At 41.7% G+C, this 25,118-nt stretch overlaps 1 protein-coding gene across 2 annotated transcripts; it reads right to left on the reverse strand.

Moving 5' to 3' along the window:
* Positions 1 to 10,833: 10,833 nt before the first annotated feature.
* On the reverse strand, positions 10,834 to 24,587 carry LOC140570225 (uncharacterized). 2 transcript variants are annotated; one of them, XM_072692600.1, is made up of 5 exons: positions 24,277 to 24,587; positions 21,662 to 21,802; positions 19,363 to 21,207; positions 18,599 to 18,602; positions 10,834 to 12,471 (listed from the first exon to the last, which is right to left on the reverse strand). In XM_072692600.1, the coding sequence occupies exons 3-5, from the start codon at positions 21,095 to 21,097 to the stop codon at positions 11,007 to 11,009; spliced, it is 3,204 nt and encodes a 1,067-aa protein (XP_072548701.1). In that variant the 5' UTR covers positions 21,098 to 21,207; positions 21,662 to 21,802; positions 24,277 to 24,587; the 3' UTR covers positions 10,834 to 11,006. The 2 variants fall into 2 exon arrangements, with proteins under 2 accessions (XP_072548701.1, XP_072548700.1); XM_072692599.1 differs by lacking the exons at positions 18,599 to 18,602; positions 19,363 to 21,207; positions 21,662 to 21,802; positions 24,277 to 24,587 and having other exon boundaries at positions 10,834 to 11,216; positions 11,379 to 12,961.
* Between the last annotated feature and the right edge of the window lie 531 nt (positions 24,588 to 25,118).

The following is a 25,118-nucleotide window of genomic DNA, read 5'->3' on the forward strand; positions in this document are numbered from 1 at the left end:
GAGAGAGAGAGAGAGAGAGAGAGAGAGAGAGAGAGAGAGAGAGACAGAGAGAGAGGGAGAGAGTGAGAGAGAGAGAGTTTGAAAAAACAGCGAGAACCATTATCCACAAAAGTAATAAGGTTTCACTCCTGTGTGAATAAGCCAGATTGAAGGTGATTACTCTGATGATTAAAACTTTTTCCACAGTCTGAGCAGTGATAATGCTTCTTAAATTGAACCTGCCTGATAAAGTGAAGTAGACCAAAAGTTCCTTAAAAGATAGACATCATCCAAAGAAATTCAGGAACAAATGAGACACAATATAAATCCAAGCTTTGGGATGTGGTATATTCATTAGCTCTGCAGATGTTCATAGACCTGAAGGGATGGTATGGGGTTGAGGAATATTATAGTGAGGCCCATGGGGTAGACTTGGAAAAGGAGAGCGGGACATAAGATGTTGTTTAGATTGGACATACTTTCTGGTGCACGTGACAGGAATGTTAAGGGGATCCAGATGTGTCTGCAGCACGTAGACCACGTAACCAATGGTGGGGGCTGATGAATATTCCTTATGGATGAAATGCAGACATCCTGCATATGGGAACAGTCCAACCACATATGGAGTGTAGTCGAGTATAAAACGTGAGGTGTTCCTCTGTCTAGGGAGAGAGAGCAGAGGGGTACAGAGAATTGGCGGACTCTCTCTTTCCACACTGTACTTTTGATTGGAATAAAATGTTTTATTGTTGCAACTGAAATATGGTGGTCACGAGTCTCCTTTCCAAAAGAAGTCCTTCAAAGAACACCACAAGAAAAACAGTGAGAACCATTATCCACAAAAGGCGAAAACATGGCACAGTGGTGAGCCTTCCCAGGAGTGGCCAGCTGACCAAAATTACCCCAAGAGTGCAGCGATGACCCGAAAAGACCCCATAACAACATCCAAAGAACTGCAGGCCTCACTTGCCTCAGTAAGGGTCAGTATTCATGCCTCTACCATAAGAAAGAGACTGGGCAAAAATGGCCTGCATGGCAGAGCTCTAAGAAACCACTGCTAAGCGACAAGTCAAGTCAAGTCAGATTTATTTGTGTAGCTTTTTACAACTGTTGTCGTCACAAAGCAGCTTTACATAATTAGTACTTAATAAAGGACAAAGACAGAGAAGAAATAACATGAAGGATCAAAGACCCCCGTGAGCAAGCCAACGGCGACAGTGGCAAGGAAAAACTCCCTCAGAGCTGGAGGAAGAAACCTTGGGAGGAACCAAGACTCACAAGGGGGACCCATCCTCCTCTGGTCAGAACTACTTAAACATTAATGATAAAAATGACCAAACCAGGTACAACAGAAAGTTGATAGTGGTGATATTAATAGTGTCAGACAGGCACGAGTCCATCTAGGTTTCAGCACGGCCACCAAACAGGCAGCAGCGGCAGGCGGGAGAGCCATTATATATAAGAAAGGTAAATGAATTTGGCTTGAGCGCCATTAAAGAGCCCATGACCATTAAAAAATTAGTGTGGACAAGATTTCCCAGTCAGATGGACAAGATCCCTATATCTCTTACAATGTCTTACTCCTGGAAAGCTGTTGTGGTATTATACAGACGGTCCCACCTCTGATTTTAGTGCACTTGTGCATCTTCAAATTACAGGAATGCCAGAAAATCTTTGCAGACTCTTTGCAGCTATTCTCCTGTGTGACTGCGCTGGTGTTTAAGGAGATTACTCTGATCATTAAAACTCTTTCCACAGTCTGAGCAGTTATAAGGCTTTCCTTCATATGAATGAGCTGGGGCTGTTGGAGACTACACAAAGTAGTAAAAGTCTTCTCACATTCTAAGCAGTGTGAATAAGCTGGTGTCGAAGGAGATTATTCTGTCAATTAAAACTCTTCTTGCAGTCTTAGCAGTGGTGAGTTTATGTCTTGCCTGTACTTGTGGTTGAATGTTTGAACCTCAAAACCTGACAGTTGCCATTTCTTTAGTAATCTGTGTCTGATGAGGACAGTTTAAGTATCAGAATCACTTTATTTACCAAGTGTGTTACATATACAAGGAGTTTAGTCTTGGTGCACACAGACTAGACTGTAAATATGTGAATATGTGCATATACAAATATCAGAAAATAAAGTATATTATTAACAATATATTTCAGGGTGTATTTTGGTACAGAATAAGGTTTGGGGCACACACCAGGGGTGTTTGTAAAGTTCTGTTTCTGAACTCAGTCACGGGTCGTTGGTCAGCTGGCAGCTGTTCAGAAGAAGGGGAGGTTTCTCACCGTGTGATTGGTGATCTCCTGAAGTTCTTTCCAAACTGAACCTGGATTATTAGCAGCAATGTGGCCTTTCAGCCTGTCTGAGTGTTTTCTATTTTCTGCTTTAATCCCTTTCTCCAGTCTGTACCTGGCCTTTTTGTAAGACTGGTCTGTCTCCTCTCCTAAATGTTGCTTTATTAATACATACAAAGCCGATAATTGGTATTAATGCTGTGCTGGATTTTCTTAATTTTGTGTTCATCACATTAGTTGTTTTCAGATCCTCATTTGAGTAAGATAGCAGCAGAACCAGCAGAATCACAGAACAGGGTAAAACATATTTAACACCCTTACACCAGTGAAAAAATATCTACCTATTGTGGTATCTAGTGTCTGACATTTGCCTGCATGTCCGGAATGTGCACTTATCCGGGAGTCTGTTTTTCATGGTATGGACATAAAATTAAAATAGGAACTTGAGGTTGAAGGTCAGGAGTTTCTTCTCCTTTTATCTTGTCTTACGAGACCAGACTGATGAGAAACACAAGTGTGATCTACAGTATATGTTGCGTCTCACAAGCAGCTGTCTTGTTTAAACAGTGAAACTAGAGAAGTCACCAGTTGTGTAAAAAACAGCAAAGCGGTGTTTTTGTTGCACACTGAAGAAGTTTGAGAGTAAAGTATGGGGAGACATATTTGCTGATATTCTATTCTATATCTACATGTGTTCAATGATTTGGAATTTAACCCACTGTTGTTGTTTTTAATGTGAGCAGAAATATTGGAATATTATATGTCACAGGTGTTTCCTGTTGCCCTGTTGGAGTGTGTAGTAATTAATAGCTTTGGACTTTGAAGATAAACAAGTGCACTAAGATCAGTGAGGGGAATGGTCTGTTAAACACCACAACACCTTTCCAGGGGTAAGACATGTTCCCGCTTGTTTATATGAATATATATTGAATAATGTTTGTGTGTGCATCAAGCCAAATTCACTTTCCTCAGTGCAGTATATTCTGCACCGGTCTGTCATTTAGAGTTTCCTTCACAAGATGCAATCTTGAAAGTCCTCAGTCAGGAATAAGTGGTGGCACCATTGTTCTATCTAGTGTAGTCAAAATAATTAATATTGTCCAATGATTCTGGTCATGTAAATTTCGTAAGACGGTCAGGATATTTGAAATGTCTTCCCTAGGATTCATAACATCCGTGCAGCATTCAGGACCTACTACTGAGCAAGTTCCACCTTGGCTGGATAGTAGATAGTCCAGAGCAATGCGGTTCTGCAGAATCATCATTCTGTGGGAGGCTAAAGCTAAGCTGATGTTGTTCAAGGCAAAAACAGTGTCATTTATCAGCTTTCCAGGGATTGCATGATACCATATGATGGAATTAGAGCGCCTAGAGTGCTAGACCACAGAGTCTGTTGACAGGTTAAACCAGCAATGCAGGAGCCACTCTGGTCAGTGCTGCCAGCTGTGAGTCTTAGCTTTTCTTGATTATGTCGTCTCGGTTCGTCTTCCTCTGGAGATGGACTTGTTATTCAAAAAGGAGAGTCTGTAACCACCGTCTTTAGTTGTAACAATAATATATTTTATTTCAATCGAAAGAACAGTGTGGAGAGAGTCTGCCAATTCCGGGTGCCCCTCGGTCTCTCTCTCCGACTTAGGAATACCTTGAGTTTTTATACCTTATTTCACGCCACATTCTGTTGGAATGTTGCCATATATGGAATGTTTACATTTCATCCATAGGGAACAGCCATTAGCTCCCCCATTACCTAAGTGGTCCATGGCCACATCTGGACAGCGTTTAAATCACTGACACGTCTGCCCAAAGGGATGTCCAAATCTAAACAGCATCTTATGTCTGTTCAATTTGTGTATATTTGGTCAAGAAACGGGGCCCCCTTTCTTTTCTACATCTGCAAAGCCAATGAATATACTACAATTACTCCTCATGGATGGATTCAGATATGCAAGGGTGCATCTACCATTAAATCTGGAGGGAAGTTCAGACCATGCAGTGGTTCCACAGAGCCAGTATGTTCCTACTGGTGCAGGTAGACGGCATAACTGGGTCAAACCCCAAGGTTGACTGGCTTGCTAGTGCGAACTTGTAAGATAGAGCATGTGTCACAATTGGAGATCGGATGTGCAGTCCCTGAGATTCCTCCAGTTACGCTGACAGGTTGCGGGACACATACAGACTGATCTCCAAAGAGGTGAGTTCTAGTCAGTGAAAAGAGATGTGAAAAAACATTTTCTTTTGGGGTTTTCAAGGAAATGCTTGGAATAGGATTTCCCCCTTGGTTTATATTCACAGCAGTATTTACATAAAGCTGGTGATACTGAACATGATCATCACATTTACATCTATACAGGCCTTCGTTGAAATGGGTTGTTTGTTTGTTGTGTTATCATTACAAAGTCTGCTTTTATTCTGAAACTCACTATTAGTGAACTGAGTCCTACTGTTCCAGAATCTTTGTTACTGCAGAAGTTCCAGAAACATAGGATGTTTTCGGGTAATGATTGTCCATGATGGGTGCAGGTCAGGGAGCTTCTGCATGCTGTAATGTCATATCTTCAGTGGGCATACGTGTGCAATCCCATGCATTTACACCATAGATCACTATCATGATCATGTACAGTGTTTGGGTTTGTGATGTATTCATGTTGTCCTTGTGAACTTCGCAGCATGTTCTCCAATTAGCTGTGCAGATTTTCTTGAAGATGTCCTTTTTCTTGGAAAATCTTGGAAATCATCCAGAAGTCGGTGTAATGTTCTGAGTGGATGGGGACTCCGCCTCTGCTGTGTGGTTCTGTGGAATACATAAAAAAAGCATACGCAGTGATCTTGTTCATAATCAGAAGTTGAAGGATATCTTTCTACATTTAGGTCATGCTACTCCTCACTGTCTGTCCCTTAAAAGAGGCTGTTATGGTAATGCACAGTGTTGTGTTGTCTTCACCTCAAGGGTGGCCCCTATGATAATAGAAATCATAGTTCTTCCTTGAGGCTCTGTACATTACCCACCTCCTCTTCTACTGACCCTCAAACTTATATTTGAGGACCAGGCACAACCTTACAATTAGAAACATGAATCCATGTTTTCCTTCCCTCACATTTCACTGCTGAGTCGGTAATTAAAAGAACCTCGTATGGACCTTCCCATCTGGGTTCTAAAGATTGTTTGTCATGTTTCCTCACCAAGATCCATTGACCTTTCAGCAAGTAGCACAGTTTTGGCCAGCTAATTATGTTAGTTCTATGAACTTAGCATTCCTCAAAAATGTGAAGACATTTCTGCTACACTGTGATCAAGTAGTGTGATGCTAGTGTCACATCATCTAGAGAACTTTTCACACCATAATTTAGCCATATCTATTATTCCACAGTGATTCACTTTAGTGTTCACTCTAAATGTACAACAGGGCCATGTTGCCCAGGGTTATCTTTAGGCAGATCGTATAGTGGTTTTAAAAATTTAGCAAAACTTACAAGGCCTAAGAAAGCTTGGCAATTAGTGCACATAGTGACATTGCGATAACTGCTGCTTCTCTATAAGGCACAATTCCTCTAGAACCCTGGATAACAAACTGTCCTGAATATGTACACCAGCACAACACAACTGAACTGCATCAGGACTGAACTTATGTCCCTTGCTTACATAAAAAAACATAAAAAAGAATAAGTGCATTTATGCATGCGACATGCATTTTCTCATTCGCACTACTTGGGTGTCATTAACATGCTACAGTAAGTATGGTGAGTTCAATTCTGTGGACTGTTTAGTTTAAACCACAGCAGGTGGAACTGTTGATGTCCCTATGACTCCCTGTATTGCATTGAATATCAGAAACAACTGCTCTGTGACTCCCTGCAAGGTCCTTAATGTCAAAGACAATTGCTCTTGTGAAATCCCTGCTGGGCTTCCCTGTGAAAAACCTCCAGAAGAATTTCCCACTAGGTTGTCTCTCAACCTTGCACCCATATTGTGGCTATCTGCCTGCTTTTTACGACATACTCTAGAAAAGTGACCAATTTGATGACAGTAATGACACTGTTTCCTCTGATTAGAGAACCTCTTGCTTGCGTCTGAGTTAGAGCTGGTCTCTGTTAGGACATGGATTGATGCTGGAACATGGCATGGTTATAGATAATTAGATTCACTAATTAGTTCTAAGATCTTTCCCTGAGCTTCCTTTAACTCATCTTCCATAGACTCTAACTTGCATTCCCAATATTGCTTAATTACAAAAAGACACTTCTTCACTGAGTCATGCTTGAGGCCATAACCTAACCTAAAGCTGCCTTACACTCAACAAAAGTCCATCCTGCAGAGAAAAGTACTGAGTTATCTTTTGCTCATTAACATGTTTCTTCACTATGCCATTGATTACCTCTTGCTGCTTTTATAGTTAAGAGGCTTCCATGAGTCTTTACCAAGATTTTGGCCTTTTCTGGACATGGTGAGGAAACAGGAGAACAAAACCAAGTTTTCTCTTATTAACTACACTACAGAAGAACAAAGACACAACTCATCAGTAACAAAACAAACTTCTCTCCTTTAGAGAGGATAACAGCCACAAAACACTAGGTTTTATCAGTGACAAACAGATAACTTCTCTTCTTTCAGAGAGGCTAACAATTACTGACTCCTCTGTATTAGGAAACCAGAATTTCTCTCAGATTCGAAATGGCGTTTACTCACCAAGAAGGTTTCAGTAGGCCATCCCGGGTTTCGGCACCAAATTGTTAGAAATCCGGCATACAGGAGACAGATTCAGGAGTCAGGAGACTGGATCTTTAGCGTTGGAGTTTATTCACATGCAGACAGAAAATCATACACGGGCACAGCTTAGTTGATCACGGTCAGTCTAGTCTAGTCCGACCATGTCTAGTCTAAACCAATCCAGTCTGAACTAATCCAGTCTTAAACAAATCCAGTCTGGTTAGGGATATTTTAAGAGAAACGTATATACTTTGGGAACTGTGGGAGGGGAAAGGATCATGAAGAGGAGTTTAAGGAGGGGTAGGAGGGGGATGAATGTGAGGGCACTTGGAGTATCAACAGTAATGGGGGGTGATAGTTATCATTTTAAAGAGGGGTAGGAGGTGGGTGAAGTTGAGGGGGGTTGATGGTCATCACACATCAAAGGTCATCGGTATGACCACTTAATTATTGCAGTTACAGAGAAGATCCATGCATCCTCCTCGACCTCTCTGCAGCTTTCGACACAGTAAACCACAAGATCCTCCTGTCTATCCTTGCAGGCCTTGGAATTACCGGCTCTGCATGGAGATGGTTTGCATCGTACCTGCAGGGACGCTCATACCAGGTAACATGGCAGGTGGACACGTCCGCTCCTTGTAGTCTCTCCACTGGCGTTCCACAAGGCTCGGTTCTTGGTCCTCTTCTTTTCTCACTCTACACTCGCTCTCTTGGTAAAGTGATCTCCTCTCATGGATTCTCTTACCACTGTTACGCCGATGACACTCAGCTCATGCTTCCTTTCCCACCGTCTGACACACAGGTTTCTGGCCGCATCTCACAAACAGACCACAAGCTCCTCACAAACAGACCACAAGCTGTTCGGGTAGGCAAGCATGTCTCACCCACCCTCACCCTCAGTACCGGAGCCCCTCAGGGCTGTGTCCTTAGCCCTCTGCTGTACTCGCTGTATACCTCAGACTGCAAAGCCACTTCCAGCTCCACCAACATCATTAAGTTTGCTGACGACACAGTTGTGGTGGGCCTGATCTCAGGAAATAACGAGAAGGCCTACCTGGAAGAGATTAGAACCCTGGAGAACTGGTGCCAGGATAATAATCTCCAGCTAAATGCCAGCAAAACGAAGGAGCTGATTGTGGACTTTAGCAGGAAACAGCAGAGGAGCTACCAACCTGTCCACATCAGTGGAACGGCGGTGGATAGGGTAGGAAGCTTCAAATTTTTTTTTTTTTTTTTTCACCTTTTAAATACCTTGGAGTGACCATCTCTCAGGACCTGTCATGGAGTTGCCACATCAACACCATAACGAAGAAGGCTCGTCAGCGCCTATACCACCTGAGACGACTGAGGGACTTCAGACTGCCCTCCAAGGTACTACGATCCTTCTACTCCTGCACCATCGAAAGCATCCTCACGGGGAACATCACAGTCTGGTTTGGGAACAGCACCAAGCAGGACAGGCAAGCGCTACGACGAGTGAGACGTTCAGCATAGCGAATCACTAGGATGGAGTTTCCTGACCTGCAGTCCATCTACAAGAAGCGGTGTTGGACCAAGGCCAAGAAGATTGTGAAGGACCCCAGTCATCCCAACAATGGACTGTTTTCTCTGTTGCCCTCGGGGAAACGCTTAAGAACCCTGAAGGCTAACACAGAGAGAATGAGGAGGAGCTTCTTTCCACAAGCCATCCGTGCCTTGAATGGGGACAGGGACTAGGACACTAAATTAAAGTATCTACATACACAAACTGGACCCTCACTCACTACAATACACAACCATGGCTCGCGGAAAACACACTACGGACAATAACGAAAATATTTCTTTTTAACTCACACATACACTCACATACAGATAAATATGTACATATGTATATATATATATATATATATATATATATATATATATATATACACACACACACAGACACGCACTATTTCATCTGTGTATATATATTTGTATTTTTATTTTTTTGCTTATATTTCTATATTTCTATATTTTCATATTTTTATATTTTATTTTTCTTTTGCACTTTACTTCATTAAGTTAAGGTTTAGTTAAGTTTAAATGTAGATTTTTATTGTATAGATTGATGTGGGCAGACTGTCATAAAAGCATTTCACTGCAAGTTATACTGTGTATGACTATGTATGTGACAAATAAAATTTGATTTGATTTTGATTTGCATCTCAGCATGCCTCGCTGATGTCTCTTCTTGGATGGCGGCTCACCACCTCAAACTTAACCCCAGCAAGATGGAGCTGCTGTACATCCCGGGAACTGCTAGGCCTAAAAACGATCTTGCCATCACCTTTGAGAACTCACTGGTCACTCCATCTACAGAAGCTGGAAGACTTGGTGTAGTCATGGATGATCTGGAGTTATCATTCTCAGATCATGTTGCAAACGTAACTCGATCCTGCAGGTTTCTCCTGTACAACATCCGGAGAATTCCACCCTTCATCTCTAGAGAGTCCAGTGCTCGTTCAATCTCTCGTCATTTCACGACTTGACCACTGCAGCTCTCTTGTGGCTGGTCTCCCTTTATGCACCATCAGACCCCTGCTGCTTATCCAGAACACAGCGGCACAGGTCGTCTTCAACGTTCCTAAATTCAGCCATGTTCAGCTCCTCTTCTGCTGCGTTCTCTTTTCACTGGCTTCCTGTAGCTGCTGCCCTCATCAGATTCAGAACCCTGACTCTGGCCTAAAAAGCCAAGACTGGACCAGCCCGACCTGCACTCAGAGCCCTTCGAGCTTCAAGTACACCTCGACCCGCCATCCCTTGGGTGAAGAGTAGAGTATTTTGGTCTTCGTATTGACTTGTGTTTAGTAGGTATATAATAGGTATCTTTTAATTTTTAGTCTATTCAAAGTAGCCGAGGTTATAATTGAGTAAATACCAAAGCACTTTGTAAGTTGCTCTGGATAATAGCATCACCAGCTACCTTTGCTGAAATTTTAACAAGATACTAGAATCATGGTGCCACCACTTATTCCTGACTGAGGACTTTTCTGATTGCATCTTATGAAGGGAACTCTAAATGACAGACCGTTCCAGATTATACCGCACTGAAGAAAGTGTATTTGGCTTTATGCACACACTTCAGAAACATTACTAGGTTTTCTACTCCAAAACTAATTATCTAAAGTGGAAACATGTTTTAAGATTGTGAAAAATGAAAAATGTTTGTCATGGTGTGGAAACAACCAGGCTGAGCCCAAAAGTATTTTGGCTAGTTTACTAGATAATACCACTGGACAAAACAGCTTTATGATAATGAACAAAAATATAAATCAAGACAAAAATAATGCAGAATATAAGAAAGTTCAAAAAACTAAAAGAGAATAACTGAGTGTGGACCCAGCTTGGCCCTTTCTCCCATCAAGGCCAAGACAATGAAAAAAACATCCTCCAGCCCCATCTCAGTTTTCCAACATAAGAATTTATTACACCCTGGCGCATCTGAAGTGGCCCCCTGGTCCAATCAGTATTCGCCACCTACCTACCATACTACCTGAGGCTAAACATGGAAAGTGGCACATGTAAGAATGTGTGCTGTGACGTGGATATGTGTGTATAATGTGCAGACACCTTGGAGTCTAACTGTGGGCAACATGCTTCCGTTCCCTCGGAGGAGCAGCCATGGTCATTTGAATTAGATTATGCTGGCAAGAGACACTGTAAATATAATTCCAAGGCAAATGAAACATCTAATATATGAAGTTATACTAACTGGTACATTGTGTTCCAAGCGTATACATATATATATATATATATATATATATATATATATATATATATATATATATATACATATATATATATATATATATAAAGCTATAATAACACACTTTTTAATGATTATATTTCTGATTTTGTAATACCATTGAACAACAAAAAAGTTGGATGGGCAAGATCCCCAGACTCTTGCAATGTCTTACTCCTGGAAAAGTGTTGTGGTGTTACACAGACTGGTCCCACCTCTGATCTTGGTGAAGATCTTTGCAGACTCTGAGCAATAGTACAGCTAATCTCCTGTGTGAATGCGCTGGTGTGTTTTGAGATTACTCTGATGATTAAAACTCTTCCCACAGTCTGAGCAGTGATATGGCTTCTCTCCTGTGTGAATAATCTTGTGTTGAAGGAGATGATTCCGTTGAGTAAAACTCTTTCCACAGTCTGAGCAGTGATATGGCTTCTCTCCTGTGTGAATAAACTGGTGTTGATGGAGATTACCCTGTCGATTAAAACTCTTCCCACAGTCTGAGCAGTGAAATGGCTTCTCTCCTGTGTGAATAAGCTGGTGTTGATGGAGAGTACTCTGTCGATTAAAACACTTTCCACAGTCTGAGCAGTGATATGGCTTCTCCCCCGTATGAATGAGCTGGTGTCGTTGGACAGCACACAGAGTAGTAAAAGTCTTTTCACACTCTGAGCAATAATATGGTTTCTCTCCTGTGTGAATGCGCTGGTGTTTCTGGAGTCTACCCCTACAATTAAAACTCTTCTCACAGTCTGAGCAGTGATATGGCTTCTCTCCTGTGTGAATGCGCTGGTGTATTTTGAGATTACTCTGATCATTAAAACTCTTCCCACAGTCTGAGCAGTGATATGGCTTCTCTCCTGTGTGAATGAGCTGGTGTTGATGGAGAGTACTCTGTTGATTAAAACTCTTTCCACAGTCTGAGCAGTGATATGGCTTCTCTCCTGTGTGAATGCGCTGGTGTATTTTGAGACTACTCTGATAATTAAAACTCTTCCCACAGTCTGAGCAGTGATATGGCTTCTCCCCTGTGTGAATGCGCTGGTGTGTTTTGAGACTACTCTGTTGTTTAAAACTCTTCCCACAGTGTGAGCAGTGATATGGCATCACTCCTGTGTGAATAAGCTGGTGTATTTTGAGACTACTCTGATGATTAAAACTCTTCTCACAGTCTGAGCAGTGATATGGCTTCTCCCCTGTGTGAATGCGCTGGTGACTTTTGAGACTACTCTGTTGTTTAAAACTCTTCCCACAGTCTGAGCAGTGATACGGCTTCTCTCTTGTGTGAAGAATCTTGTGTTGATGGAGATTACCCTGTTGATTAAAACTCTTCCCACAGTCTGAGCAGTGATATGGCTTCTCTCCTGTGTGAATAAGCTGGTGTTGATGGAGAGTACCCTGTTGATTAAAACTCTTCCCACAGTGTGAACAGTGATATGGCTTTTCACCTGTGTGAATGCGCTGGTGTTGAAGGAGATGATTCTGTTGAGTAAAACTCTTTCCACAGTCTGAGCAGTGATATGGCTTCTCTCCTGTGTGAATAAGCTGGTGTTGATGGAGAGCACCCTGTCGATTAAAACTCTTCCCACAGTCTGAGCAGTGATACGGCTTCTCTCCTGTATGAATGCGCTGGTGTATTTTGAGACTACTCTGATGATTAAAACTCTTCCCACAGTCTGAGCAGTGATACGGTTTCTCTCCTGTGTGAATGCGCTGGTGTATTTTAAGACTACTCTGATGATTAAAACTCTTCTCACAGTCTGAGCAGTGATATGGCTTCTCTCCTGTGTGAATGCGCTGGTGTATTTTGAGAGCACTCTGATCATTAAAACTCTTCCCACAGTCTGAGCAGTGGTGAGTTTTTGTCTTGCCTGTACTTTTCTGCATTTGTCTGCAAGGTGTAGGCAAGGACATTCGCTCAGTATTGAATACTTCTTTGGATGCCATGTTCTTCATCTCATTTAGAAGCTTAACATCTTTGTGAAATCTTCTGATTGTGTGTATTTGCGAAGCTAAATTTCAGCCAGGCAGGAAAGTCGACACTGAGCAGGAGAACAACATTCAATCTGGAAAAAAACAAAGAAAAAAAACTAAGCTCAATACAACATGCAGGAAAATTTAAATTACTGACTTGGCGAACAAAAAACAAGTGTGTGTACATGGGGGGTATGAATTAAACAAACCATTTGAATTAGACTTTCAACATTTTCTTCAACAGATGTTTAAGTTTGTAACGCCACTGAATTCTAAGAGAGAAACAACGTTTCTGTAGACTTCTGAAATCATTCCTACATGCAAAGCTCAAGATTTCCTTGCAAATTCCTATCAGGCCTTCGAGTTCATACTGCTAATGTGTGGTTGGTATCTTGTGGTATAGCCTTTATATTTCAGTCATCTTTAAACACATCTCTGTAGAGACTGTTGGGTATGTGGTTGGTGTGGCGCAACAGATAACACCACTACCTGCCACTGAGCTACCACACCATGTAGGAGACTGGGGTTCGATTCCCAGTCGGGGTGACTATGCTGCGCTACACCAATAAGAGTCCTTGGGCAAAACTCCTAACACTACGTTGGCCCACTTGTGTAATACGAGTAACCTTGTAAGCCGCTCTGGATAAGAGCGTCAGCTAAATGCCACAAATGTAAATGTATGTCACTGAGCATTTTTGGGGGGTTTTACTCCAAAGCTCTCAGTGTTTGTCATCATCTACTGTTGTTTTCATTGAGTGACCGGTTTCATGTCTATTTTTAGTACCTCAGTAGTTTCTATTTCAGAAAAAACTGTTGCACTGGTTATGTCCAGTAGTTGTGCAAACACTCAATGTTCAGTTTCCACAGCTTCGGAATGGCTTGCTTTTCTCCAGGCAAAACCTACAGTTGAAACCAAGAGCAGACATCCAGAGATATCAGTTATTAAACAACCCAACAGAACAAAGTGAAACATCTGTGACTCATGATTTTCCAATATTTCTGCTCACAACAGTGGGTTAAACAATATCTACCATATTCAAGGTTGTTTAACACATCTAGAAATAGAATATTGGCAAATATTGTCTCCCCATCCTTTATTGTCAAACTTCTTCAGTGTGCAACAAAATAAAAAAATGGCTTTGCTTTTTTTTCAGAGGAAACATTGAAGTAAATCTGGTGACATTTATTATTGTGATCTGTTTTATCCCTAAAGTAGATTTTATTATGAAATGCTTTTAAAGTTAAGCCAATAACGTCAACTTGATTACTGAAGGGTTCGGTTTACTGGGCTTCTTAAAAATGTTTTTTTCAAATAATAATTGTCTTCAATGACAATTTGTTTATTATTTTTTATAGGGGCCATATATTTTTTTTTTTACAATTTACAAGCAATAAACGAAAATGCAAAAAAGTGTTTGTTTGAAGTTGAGAAATCTCCCCTTCTTTTGAACAGTTGCCATCTTACCAACAACCTGATTGAGTTCAACTGCAGGTTTGAAAGTGCAAAAGACCATCTCCCTCACCCTGACTCTCTCCTAATCTCACAATCAATGAGCAGGACCCTGCAATGCTCTTCAGGACACAAAAGGTGAGAACAGCCCCGGGCCAAAATTACCCTCACAATCCAGTGTGAAGCATTGTTGTAATTAAGTGGCACTCATCTTCACAGATTTCAACAAATCAGTGCTCACATGCTTCAGGTCCTCAACTACCATCCTAAAACTGACCCCCCCTTTAAACAGAACTTTACGAACACCCTTAGTGTGACCCAAAACTCATTCTGTATCAAAATACATACTTTTCATATAACCCTGAAATATATTAATAACAGACTTTATTTTCTGATATCTGTATATGTACATATTCACATATTCATAGTCTAGTCTGTGTGCACCTAGTACAGTACACTCTCTGTATAGGATTAACCAAATGAACTATCTGCACATTTACATTTAATAAAACTGTACATATTTCAAAAGATCAACAATAAGGATATATTGATTAATGTACTCAACACAGCATGATGACCTCAGGACCTCCTCTGAAGAACAGCTATAACTACCCGCTTATACAGGGTGAGAGACAGGAACAGAGAGAGGCCCATTTCCTGCGGGACCATGACCTTTGGACCAGGGGTCCCTAACTTAAACATACCGAACCCATGAAGTCTGATACCTTATGGATCTCCAGATACTACAGTACAACTCTATTAAACTTGAACAAAGTTGGCAACACTGACCCACAAGCAGGTAGTAAAAAAGAACCCGGTTCCAGAAGCCAGGTACCAGATTTGCTTAATGGAGGAAGAAATAAAGCGGAGTAGAGTAGTGTAGGTAGCAGGTAGTGGTGAAGCACTGTAAGAGTGGAGCACCTCCATACCTTCAACAGTAGAGCTGATGGTGTTCCTCCAGCAGAGCAGTCTGAGCACAGAGGTGTGGACTGCTGATCACAGCTGGATCTGCTGCTTCTCCACTTTACTGGAGACCGGGCTACAGTTAGCCCCACCTTCCATATTCTCCTACAGAGAAGCTCTTCATGGTAAAAGAGCGGCCAGCAGATGTCCAGAGTCCGCTGGATGAAACTATTAGAAGATGTGGATCAATAGATCTCAATGGCTTCGTCTCTGGATCTGAGCAGATACAGTAACCAGCCCTGATCCACCTTAACGCTCAACAGTCTGCAGCTGCAGAGCTCCGGAGCTCCACTGAGGAGCCAATCAGACCGCAGAACTCCGGCAGGAGCCAATAGCGTTACAGCTGGCAGCTAGCTGTCAAAATAAAAGTCCTGTAGCGCCGTGAGGCTTCCCTAGTTTCACTGTTACCTTTCCCTGATCACAAACCCAGAACACTTCCTGTCCATCACAAGAATAGTTCTAGAAAAGAACAGCTGGTAGATTCACATTATGCCAAAAAGTGATATTTAGCGTTTTAGCGTAACAGCAACAATATATGTCTGTCTGTGCTCCTGTTTGATGCTCGATGCCCCATACCTAATATTATGCCAATGTTTTTAATATATTGGCAACTCCATTTGTGTGCTCATTTATTAAATTACCAGGATCACCACAAAATCACTCTTCCAAATTCTTCTGTGTACACAGAGGTAACCACAAGGTAAGTGCTGTCCTCCCCCTCATACTCTTTAATATGAGAAACAACAGGGAACAAGCTGGATTAGGAAGTTCTGGTATGGGTGGTGGTGGGTGGGGTGTCTGATGGTCAGACTGGCAGGTGGCAGCTGGTCTGACGCAGGGGATTTTATGGAGAGCAGAGAATGTTGAGCAGTATCAGAGTGTGTCTGACGACTCCGGCAGGTCTGACTATAACAGTCTAATTAAAAGGAGAGAGCCAGAAGGTAACACAGACACGGGAGCTCCCTCAAACGCTAGCGTCCATCTGCTCCACCGTCCACAAACCTGAATGATCACGTGTAAGCAGCGAGACGACAGCTCCAGCATCTCAATGTACTACAATTCCCTGTGTCCTCGAACCCCTGGACCTGCAACCTTTATCCAAGAAACATTAATTACCAAAAGCTAAACTAAACAGATGAGTTTCAGCCTAGATTTAAAGATTGAGACTGTGTCTGAGTCCCTGCAGAGAATCTTTTATCTTTATGAACTGATAACATTCAGTTAGATATGATTTGAACCACAATAGGGCTGTTCCTGTGATTCCAACCATGTTCTCTAATCTTTCTAGTGGAATAGTGTGATCTATTGTATCAAAGACTGCACTAAGGTCTAGTAGGACTAATAAAGATACATAGCCTTGGTCAGAGGCAAGAAGGAGATCATTTGTAATCTTCACTAGGGCTGTCTCTGTGCTGTGATTGGGTCTGTGTGTATGAGTGTGTATGTGTGTGAGTGAGTGTCTATGTGTTTGAGTGTGTGTAAGTGTGTGTGTGTGTGGGTAAGTGTATATGTGTTTGAGTGTGTGTGTGAGTGAGTACCTAGGGGTACAGAACTGGAAGGCAAAATGTAACGTGACAAATCCAACTGGGCAACACAACACACCTGGGACTGAGAGGAAGCTGAGCGAGACACAGGGGAAAACCAACTAAGACTACTGAGCCTAGTTCAGGAGGGAACAAAGGGAGAACCAAAACACGAAGCAGAGCTCCGGGTGGTCAGAAAGCAAAACACGAAGCAGGACTTTGGACGGGTCAGAAAACAAAACACAAAGCAGAGCTTCGGACGGGTCAGAAAACAAAACACGAAGCAGGACTTCAAAAATGTGGAAGTTGATTAACCAAGCCTTCATCTGGTGTTGTTGATCTTTCAGCTGGGTTTACCCTGTTACACTTATGAATCGTCAATTCAGGTGCTGACAGTATAATGTGATACACAGTCCGTCTAGCATTGGTCAAAACAAATGAACTGGAGATTAGCAAAGAATGCAGGGCATGATTGGTGCATAGGTTTACCTTATGACTGGTGATTGAAGTGGCTAGGTGGCATCCCGATTTTGGGATTTTAATACTGCTGTTATGTGAGCTGTGCTAATGGCTCTTTCCCCTCCCTTTAACTTTCTAGGCTAGGTATTCTACCTCTTAGCAGAATTGCAGTTTGTTTTTGTTTACCTTATGTCCTTTCTCTGCCAAAGCTGTTAATATAGTTATGGAGTCTGCCTCACATTGTTCTTTTGTGGAAGAACAAAGTAAAATATCATCACAAGACAGCTAAAATCGTACTGTTGACATTGAGGTCACTCAAATCCATAGCAAGTATTCTGTTGAACAACGGAAGGCGATTCACTGAATCCCTACTGTAAACGGCTGTACATCATTTGTTTACCTCCATACGGGAAAGCAAATAGGTACCTGTATTGTTCATGCAATGGTACACTAAAGAATGCTGAGCACAGATCTATTACAGTGTAATACCTGGTGTCAGGTGGGATGTTGGAAAGCAGTGTATGTGAATCAGGAATCACTGGTGTTTCAGCCTATATTTATTATTTATTTGCATACAGTAAAGTTGGTTTAGCATCCATACATGCTTATACTCCAACAAATATGGTGTATGTTTTGAATGGGTTTTGGTCTGTAACTGCCGTGGCAGTAATTTCAAAAATGTATTGTTTGATGAAAGTATCTTATTACGGAACAAGGTCCCAGAAAGAGAAAGAGACAACTTTACCCCAAAACCAGGACAGGACCGGTAAATGCAGGACAGTTCACAACCATAGGCTAAAATGTTCAAACTGTTCTAAACTCTTCTATTTAATATTCTGTTTAATAAAAATGATGGACAGGACTGCTGGTTATCAATAATTAGCTTCCTTTTGTGTGTTTTAGGATATGGACTGTGTAATTGCCCAATTTTCTGGAGACAGTAAACAGGCACACTTGGTTCGCAGTTACTACAGTTTATTAACAGCATGTGATAAAAAGGCATAAAAGATATACAGCACCTATCAAAGAGGATAATAAGAAACAGCAATTGTGTTCAGCAAAGCAACGCAAATACCCAAGTCAGATTCACACACAGTTCTAGCCTACACCTACAGAACTATATATAACATTCCTTTGTGGAGAGTGAGAAAAGGCAAAAGGCAGCTGGAGTTGCAGAGTTGTCTGGGGTGATCCATGTCTCAGTCAGAGCCAGGAAGTTTAGAGACCGAGCAGAAACAAAAGCTGAGATGAAATCTGCCTCCTGCACTGCAAACTGGCAATTCCAGAGTCCCCCAGTCACCATCACCTTGGTATTAGAACAAGGTTGGTAAATGAGGTTACTGGAATTGCGGTGTCTGCACCTCCAGCTGCTGTCAGAAGTGCGAGATATAGTAGTGGTTGCTGTGGCGTAACAGATAACACCACTACATGCCAGGGAGCTACAACACCATGTGGGAGACTGGGGTTTAAGTCCTGGTCTGTGTGACTATGCTGCGCTACATCAATAAGAGTCCTTGGGCAAGACTCCCAACACTCTATAATATGAGTAACCTTGTAAGTCGCACTGGATAAGAGCGTCAGCTAAATGCCATGAATGTAAATGTAGTATATGTTGTATATCACCAGTGACTACACAACAAGATACAGTAGTTGTATATCACCAGTGACTACACAACAAGATACAGTAGTTGTGTATCACCAGTGACTACACAACGAGATATAGTGGTTGTATATCACCAGTGACTACACAATGATATATAGTAGTTGTATATCACCAGTGACAACACAATAAGATATAGTGGTTATATATCACCAGTGACTACACAATGAGATAAAGTAGTTGTATATCACCAGTGACTACACAATGAGATAGTTGTATATCACCAGTGACTACATAACGAGATATAGTGGTTGTATTAATTATTTTGTCTACACTAGATATAACAATGGTGCCACCACAAATTCCTGACTGAGGACTTTCCTGATCTTATGAATGGAACTCTAACTTACAGACCGGTGCAGAATATACTGCACTTAGGGAAGTGAATTTGGCTTCATGTACACACTTTAAAAACATTATGAAACAGCACTGGGTTTTCTACTCCAAAACCAATGATCTGAAGTGGGAACATGTCTTACTCCTAGAAAGGTGTTGTGGAGTTTTACAGAACAGTCCCATCACTGATGTTAGTGGGCTTGTGTCTCTTCAATTTATGGTGTTTTATAGTGTGTTGGTGTTTCTGGAGTTTACTCCGTCGACCAAAACTCTTCCCACAGTCTGAACAGTGATATGGCTTCTCTCCTGTGTGAATGCGCTGGTGTCGCTGAAGATGATTCTGTCGACTAAAAGTCTTTCCACAGTCTGAGCAGTAATATGGCTTCACTCCTGTGTGAATGTCCTGGTGTTGCTGGAGTCTACTCCAAGAATTAAAACTCTTCCCACAGTCTGAGCAGTGATATGGCTTCTCTCCTGTGTGAATGCGCTGGTGTGTTTTGAGATTATTCTGATTATTAAAACTCTTCCCACAGTCTGAGCAGTGATATGGCTTCTCTCCTATGTGAATGCGCTGGTGTATTTTGAGAGTACTCTGATGATTAAAACTCTTCCCACAGTCTGAGCAGTGATATGGCTTCTCTCCTGTGTGAATGCGCTGGTGTATAAGGAGAGTACTCTGTCGACCAAAACTCTTTCCACAGTCTGAGCAGTGATATGGCTTCTCTCCTGTGTGAATAAGCTGGTGTATTTTGAGATGACTCTGTCGATTAAAACTCTTTCCACAGTCTGAGCAGTGATATGGCTTCTCTCCTGTGTGAATGCGCTGGTGTATAAGGAGAGTACTCTGTCGACCAAAACTCTTTCCACAGTCTGAGCAGTAATATGGCTTCACTCCTGTGTGAATGCGCTGGTGTTGTTGGAGGTTACTCTGATTATTAAAACTCTTCCCACAGTCTGAGCAGTGATATGGCTTCTCTCCTGTGTGAATGCGCTGGTGTTGCTGGAGTGTATCCCTATTATTAAAATTGTTCCCACAGTCTGAGCAGTAATATGGCCTCACTCCTGTGTGAATAAGCTGGTGTATTTTGAGACTACTCGGATGTTTAAAACTCTTCCCACAGTCTGAGCAGTGATATGGCTTCTCTCCTGTGTGAATGCGCTGGTGTCGTTGGAGACTACTCTGATGATTAAAACTCTTCCCACAGTCTGAGCAGTGATATGGCTTCTCTCCTGTGTGAATGTGCTGGTGTATTTTGAGACTACTCGGATGTTTAAAACTCTTCCCACAGTCTGAGCAGTGATATGGCTTCTCTCCTGTGTGAATAAGCTGGTGTATTTTGAGAGCACTCTGATCATTAAAACTCTTCCCACAGTCTGAGCAGTGATACGGTTTCTCTCCTGTGTGAATAAGCTGGTGTATTTTGAGACTACTCTGTTGATTAAAACTCTTCCCACAGTCTGAGCAGTGATATGGCTTCTCTCCTGTGTGAATGCGCTGGTGTGTTTTGAGATTACTCTGTTGATTAAAACTCTTCCCACAGTCTGAGCAGTGATATGGCTTCTCTCCTGTGTGAATGCGCTGGTGTGTTTTGAGACTACTCTGATTATTAAAACTCTTCCCACAGTCTGAGCAGTGATATGGCTTCTCACCTGTGTGAATGCGCTGGTGTATTTTGAGATTACTCTGATTATTAAAACTCTTCCCACAGTCTGAGCAGTGATACGGCTTCTCTCCTGTGTGAATGCGCTGGTGTGTTTTGAGACTACTCTGATGATTAAAACTCTTCCCACAGTCTGAGCAGTGATACGGCTTCTCTCCTGTGTGAATGCGCTGGTGTATTTTGAGATTACTCGGATGTTTAAAACTCTTCCCACAGTCTGAGCAGTGGTGAGTTTTTGTCTTGCCTGTACTTTTCTGCATTTGTCCGCGAGATGTAAGAGAGGACATTTGCTCAGTATTGAATACTTCTTTGGATGCCATGTTCTTCATCTCATTTAGAAGCTTAACATCTTTGTGAAATCTTCTGATTGTGTGTATTTGCGAAGCTAAATTTCAGCCAGGCAGGAAAGTCGACACTGAGCAGGAGGACAACATTCATTCTGGAAAAAAACAAAGACAAAAAAACTAAGCTCAATACAACATGCAGGAAAATTTAAATTACTGACTTGGCGAACAAAAAACAAGTGTGTGTACATGGGGGGTATGAATAAAACAAACCATTTTAATTAGACATTCCACATTTCCTCAACCAATGCGCTAATTTTAAGCTTGTAACATCACTAAATTCTAAGAGAGAGAAACAATGTCTCTGCAGATGTCTGAATTCATTCTGAAATCTACATGCAAAGTTTAAGATTTCCTTGCAAATTCCAATCAGGCCTTCCAGTTCATACTGCTAATGAGTGGTTGGTATCTTGTAGTATAGCCTTTATATTTCAGCTACAGTCATCTTTAAACACATCCCTGTAGAGACTGTTGGGTATGTCACTTTTTGTTTTTTACTCCAAAGCGCTCAGTGTTTGTCATCACCTACTGTTGTTTTCATTGACTGACCTGTTCCATGTCTGGTTGTTAGTACCTCAGTAGTTTCTATTTCAGGACACCTGTTGCACTGGTTATGTCCAGTAGTTGTGCCAACACTCAATGTTCTGTTTCCACAGCTTCAGAATAGCTTGCTTTTCTCCCAGGTACAACCTACAGTTGAAACCAAGAGCAGACATCCAGAGATATTAATTATTAAACGATCCAACAGGGCAAAGGGAAACATCTGTGACTTCCAATATTTCTGCTCAACAACAACAGTTGGTTAAAAACTACCATATTCCAAGTTGTTTAACACATCTAAATCTAGAATACTATATCAGCAAATATTGTCTCCCCATCTTCTTCATTCATCTTATTCAGTGTGCAATAAAACAAACAGTTTTGCAGTGGAAACATTGAAGAAACATTACAGAGGAAACATTGAAATACATCTGGTGAAATTGTTATCCCTAAATTATCTTTATAATAAAATTCCTCTAAAGGTAAACCAATAAAATCAATTTCATGGTATTGTTTACCATGCTTCCTAAAAATATGTTCTTAAATAATAATCGTCTTCAATGACAGACTTTATTATTTGTTTGTAAAGCACATTGAGTACCTGTATGATGTGAAGCACCATCATGTTTTGTACAATTTACAAGCAATAAAGAAAAATTTTCTATTTCATGACAAGTGTTTAATTGCAGTTGCTGCTCAAGGTGGCATGACCAGTTCTAAAGTTATGGATGGGTAGTTATTTTTCATTATTCATTTGTGTAAGGATGTTAAATATGTTTTACCCTGTGTTTTTCTGGTTCTGCTGGTTCTCATTATCCTTCTCACATGATGATCCGAAAACAACTAATGTGACGAATACAGAATACAGAAACTCTAGCACAACATTAATACTAACATTTCGCTTTGTATGGAGATTCTTTACAAAAAAGCCAGGTACAGACTGGAGAAAAGGATTAAAGCAGAAAATAGAAAACACTCAGACAGGCTGAAAGGCCACATTCCTGATAATGATCCAGGTTCAGTTTGGAAAGAACTTCAGGAGATCACCAATTACACAGCGAGAAACCTCTTTTGAACAATTACCATCTTACCAATGACCTGATTGACTTCATTCTGTACCACAACACACACTTTTCATATAACTCTAAAATATATTGTTAATAATAAACTTTATTTTCTGATATCTGTATATGTACATATTCACATATTCATAGTCTAGCCTGTGTGCACCAAGACAATCTGCTTGTATATGTAACACACTTGGTGAATAAAATGATTATGATACCGAAACTGTCTTCATCAGACACAGATTACTGAAATTTATGTCATTTGCTTTTGGAAAATGAGTTTGTAAACACTGGTGAAAACTGACAGTTTTTGAATTACAAAAGATTTTCTTTTATCTTTTATCCTCTTTTTCCTCAGGATGAACCAAGTCTCCAGCTTCCATACAGATGCAGTTGTGCAGGACGACTCTTAATCTGCAACGCCTGGAGTGAAGACAGTGAAAAAGTGGACCAGAGAAGCAAAGTGATAAAGTGATTTGTAAAGTGATATCCTCTCATGGATTGTTACGCCGACGACACTCAACTCATGCTCTCTTTCCCACCGTCTGACACACAGGTTTCTGCCCGTATCTCAGCATGCCTCGCCGACGTCTCTTCTTGGATGGCGGCTCACCACCTCAAACTCAACCCCAGCAAGACGGAGCTGCTGTACATCCCGGGAACTGCTGGACCAAAAAATGATCTTGCCATCACCTTTGAGAACTCACTGGTCACTCCTTCTACAGAAGCTGGAAGCCTTGGTGCAGTCATGGATGATCAGTTATCGTTCTCAAGTCATGTTGCAAACGTAACTCGGTCCTGCAGATTTCTCCTGTACAACATCCGGAGAATTCCACCCTTCCTCTCTAGAGAGGCCACCCAGGTGCTTGTTCAGTCTCTCGTCACGTCCAGACTTGATTACTGCAGCTCTCTCCTGGCTGGTCTCCCTCTGCACACCATCAGGCCCCTGCAACTCATCCAGAATGCAGCGGCACGGGTCATCTTCAATGTCCCTAAATTCAGCCATGTCACTCCACTGCTGCGTTCTCTCCACTGGCTTCCTGTAGCTGCTGCTCGCATCAGATTCAGAACCCTGACGCTGGCCTACAAAGCCAAGAACGGACCAGCCCCTCCGTACTTGATGGCAATGGTCAAAAGCCGATCCGCACCAAGAGCCCTTCGAGCTTCAAGTACAGCTCGGCTCGACCCGCCATCCCTCAAAATCTGCAGAAGACAAGCGTCCAGGCTTTTTTCTGTCCTGACCAAAAGTGGTGGAACGAGCTTCCCCTGCGTGTCCGAACGGCCGAGTCGCTCGCTGTCTTCAAACGCAGACTGAAGACCCACCTCTTCCGAGAGTACTTGGGCGAATAGAGTACTATGGTCACCTTATTGTCTTGTGTTTAGTAATGTCTAAAGCTTAGAGGTATCTTTTGAATTATTAGTCTATTCTAACTAGCTAAGGTTTTCTTGGGTAAATAGCAAAGCACTTTGTAAGTCGCTCTGGATAAGAGCGTCTGCTAAATGCCGTAAATGTAAATCAACCCCCCCCCCCACCTCTCTCTATAAGCACCTCCATACCTTCAACAGTAGAGCTGATGGTGTTCCTCCAGCAGAGCAGTCTGAGCACAGAGGTGTGGACTGCTGATCACAGCTGGATCTGCTGCTTCTCCACTTTACTGGAGACCGGGCTACAGTTAGCCCCACCTTCCATATTCTCCTACAGAGAAGCTCTTCATGGTAAAAGAGCGGCCAGCAGATGTCCAGAGTCCGCTGGATGAAACTATTAGAAGATGTGGATCAATAGATCTCAATGGCTTCGTCTCTGGATCTGAGCAGATACAGTAACCAGCCCTGATCCACCTTAACGCTCAACAGTCTGCAGCTGCAGAGCTCCGGAGCTCCACTGAGGAGCCAATCAGACCGCAGAACTCCGGCAGGAGCCAATAGCGTTACAGCTGGCAGCTAGCTGTCAAAATAAAAGTCCTGTAGCGCTGTGAGGCTTCCCTAGTTTCACTGTTACCTTTCCCTGATCACAAACCCAGAACACTTCCTGTCCATCACAAGAATAGTTCTAGAAAAGAACAGCTGGTAGATTCACATTATGCCAAAAAGTGAAAAAATGGTAAAGATATTTAGCGTTTTAGCGTAACAGCAACAATATATGTCTGTCTGTGCTCCTGTTTGATGCTCGATGCCCCATACCTAATATTATGCCAATGTTTTTAATATATTGGCAACTCCATTTGTGTGCTCATTTATTTAATTACCAGGATCACCACAAAATCACTCTTCCAAATTCTTCTGTGTATATTGGAAGATAATTTATTTTTTATTTTATTTATTCATTTTTTACACATTTTAAATCATTTAAATGTAGTTTTTGAATTCTGAGAATTCAGAACTACATTGTAATAATATCA

Source organism: Salminus brasiliensis, chromosome 1 (assembly GCF_030463535.1).
Source record: "Salminus brasiliensis chromosome 1, fSalBra1.hap2, whole genome shotgun sequence".
In the NCBI taxonomy this organism is placed as follows: domain Eukaryota; kingdom Metazoa; phylum Chordata; class Actinopteri; order Characiformes; family Bryconidae; genus Salminus; species Salminus brasiliensis.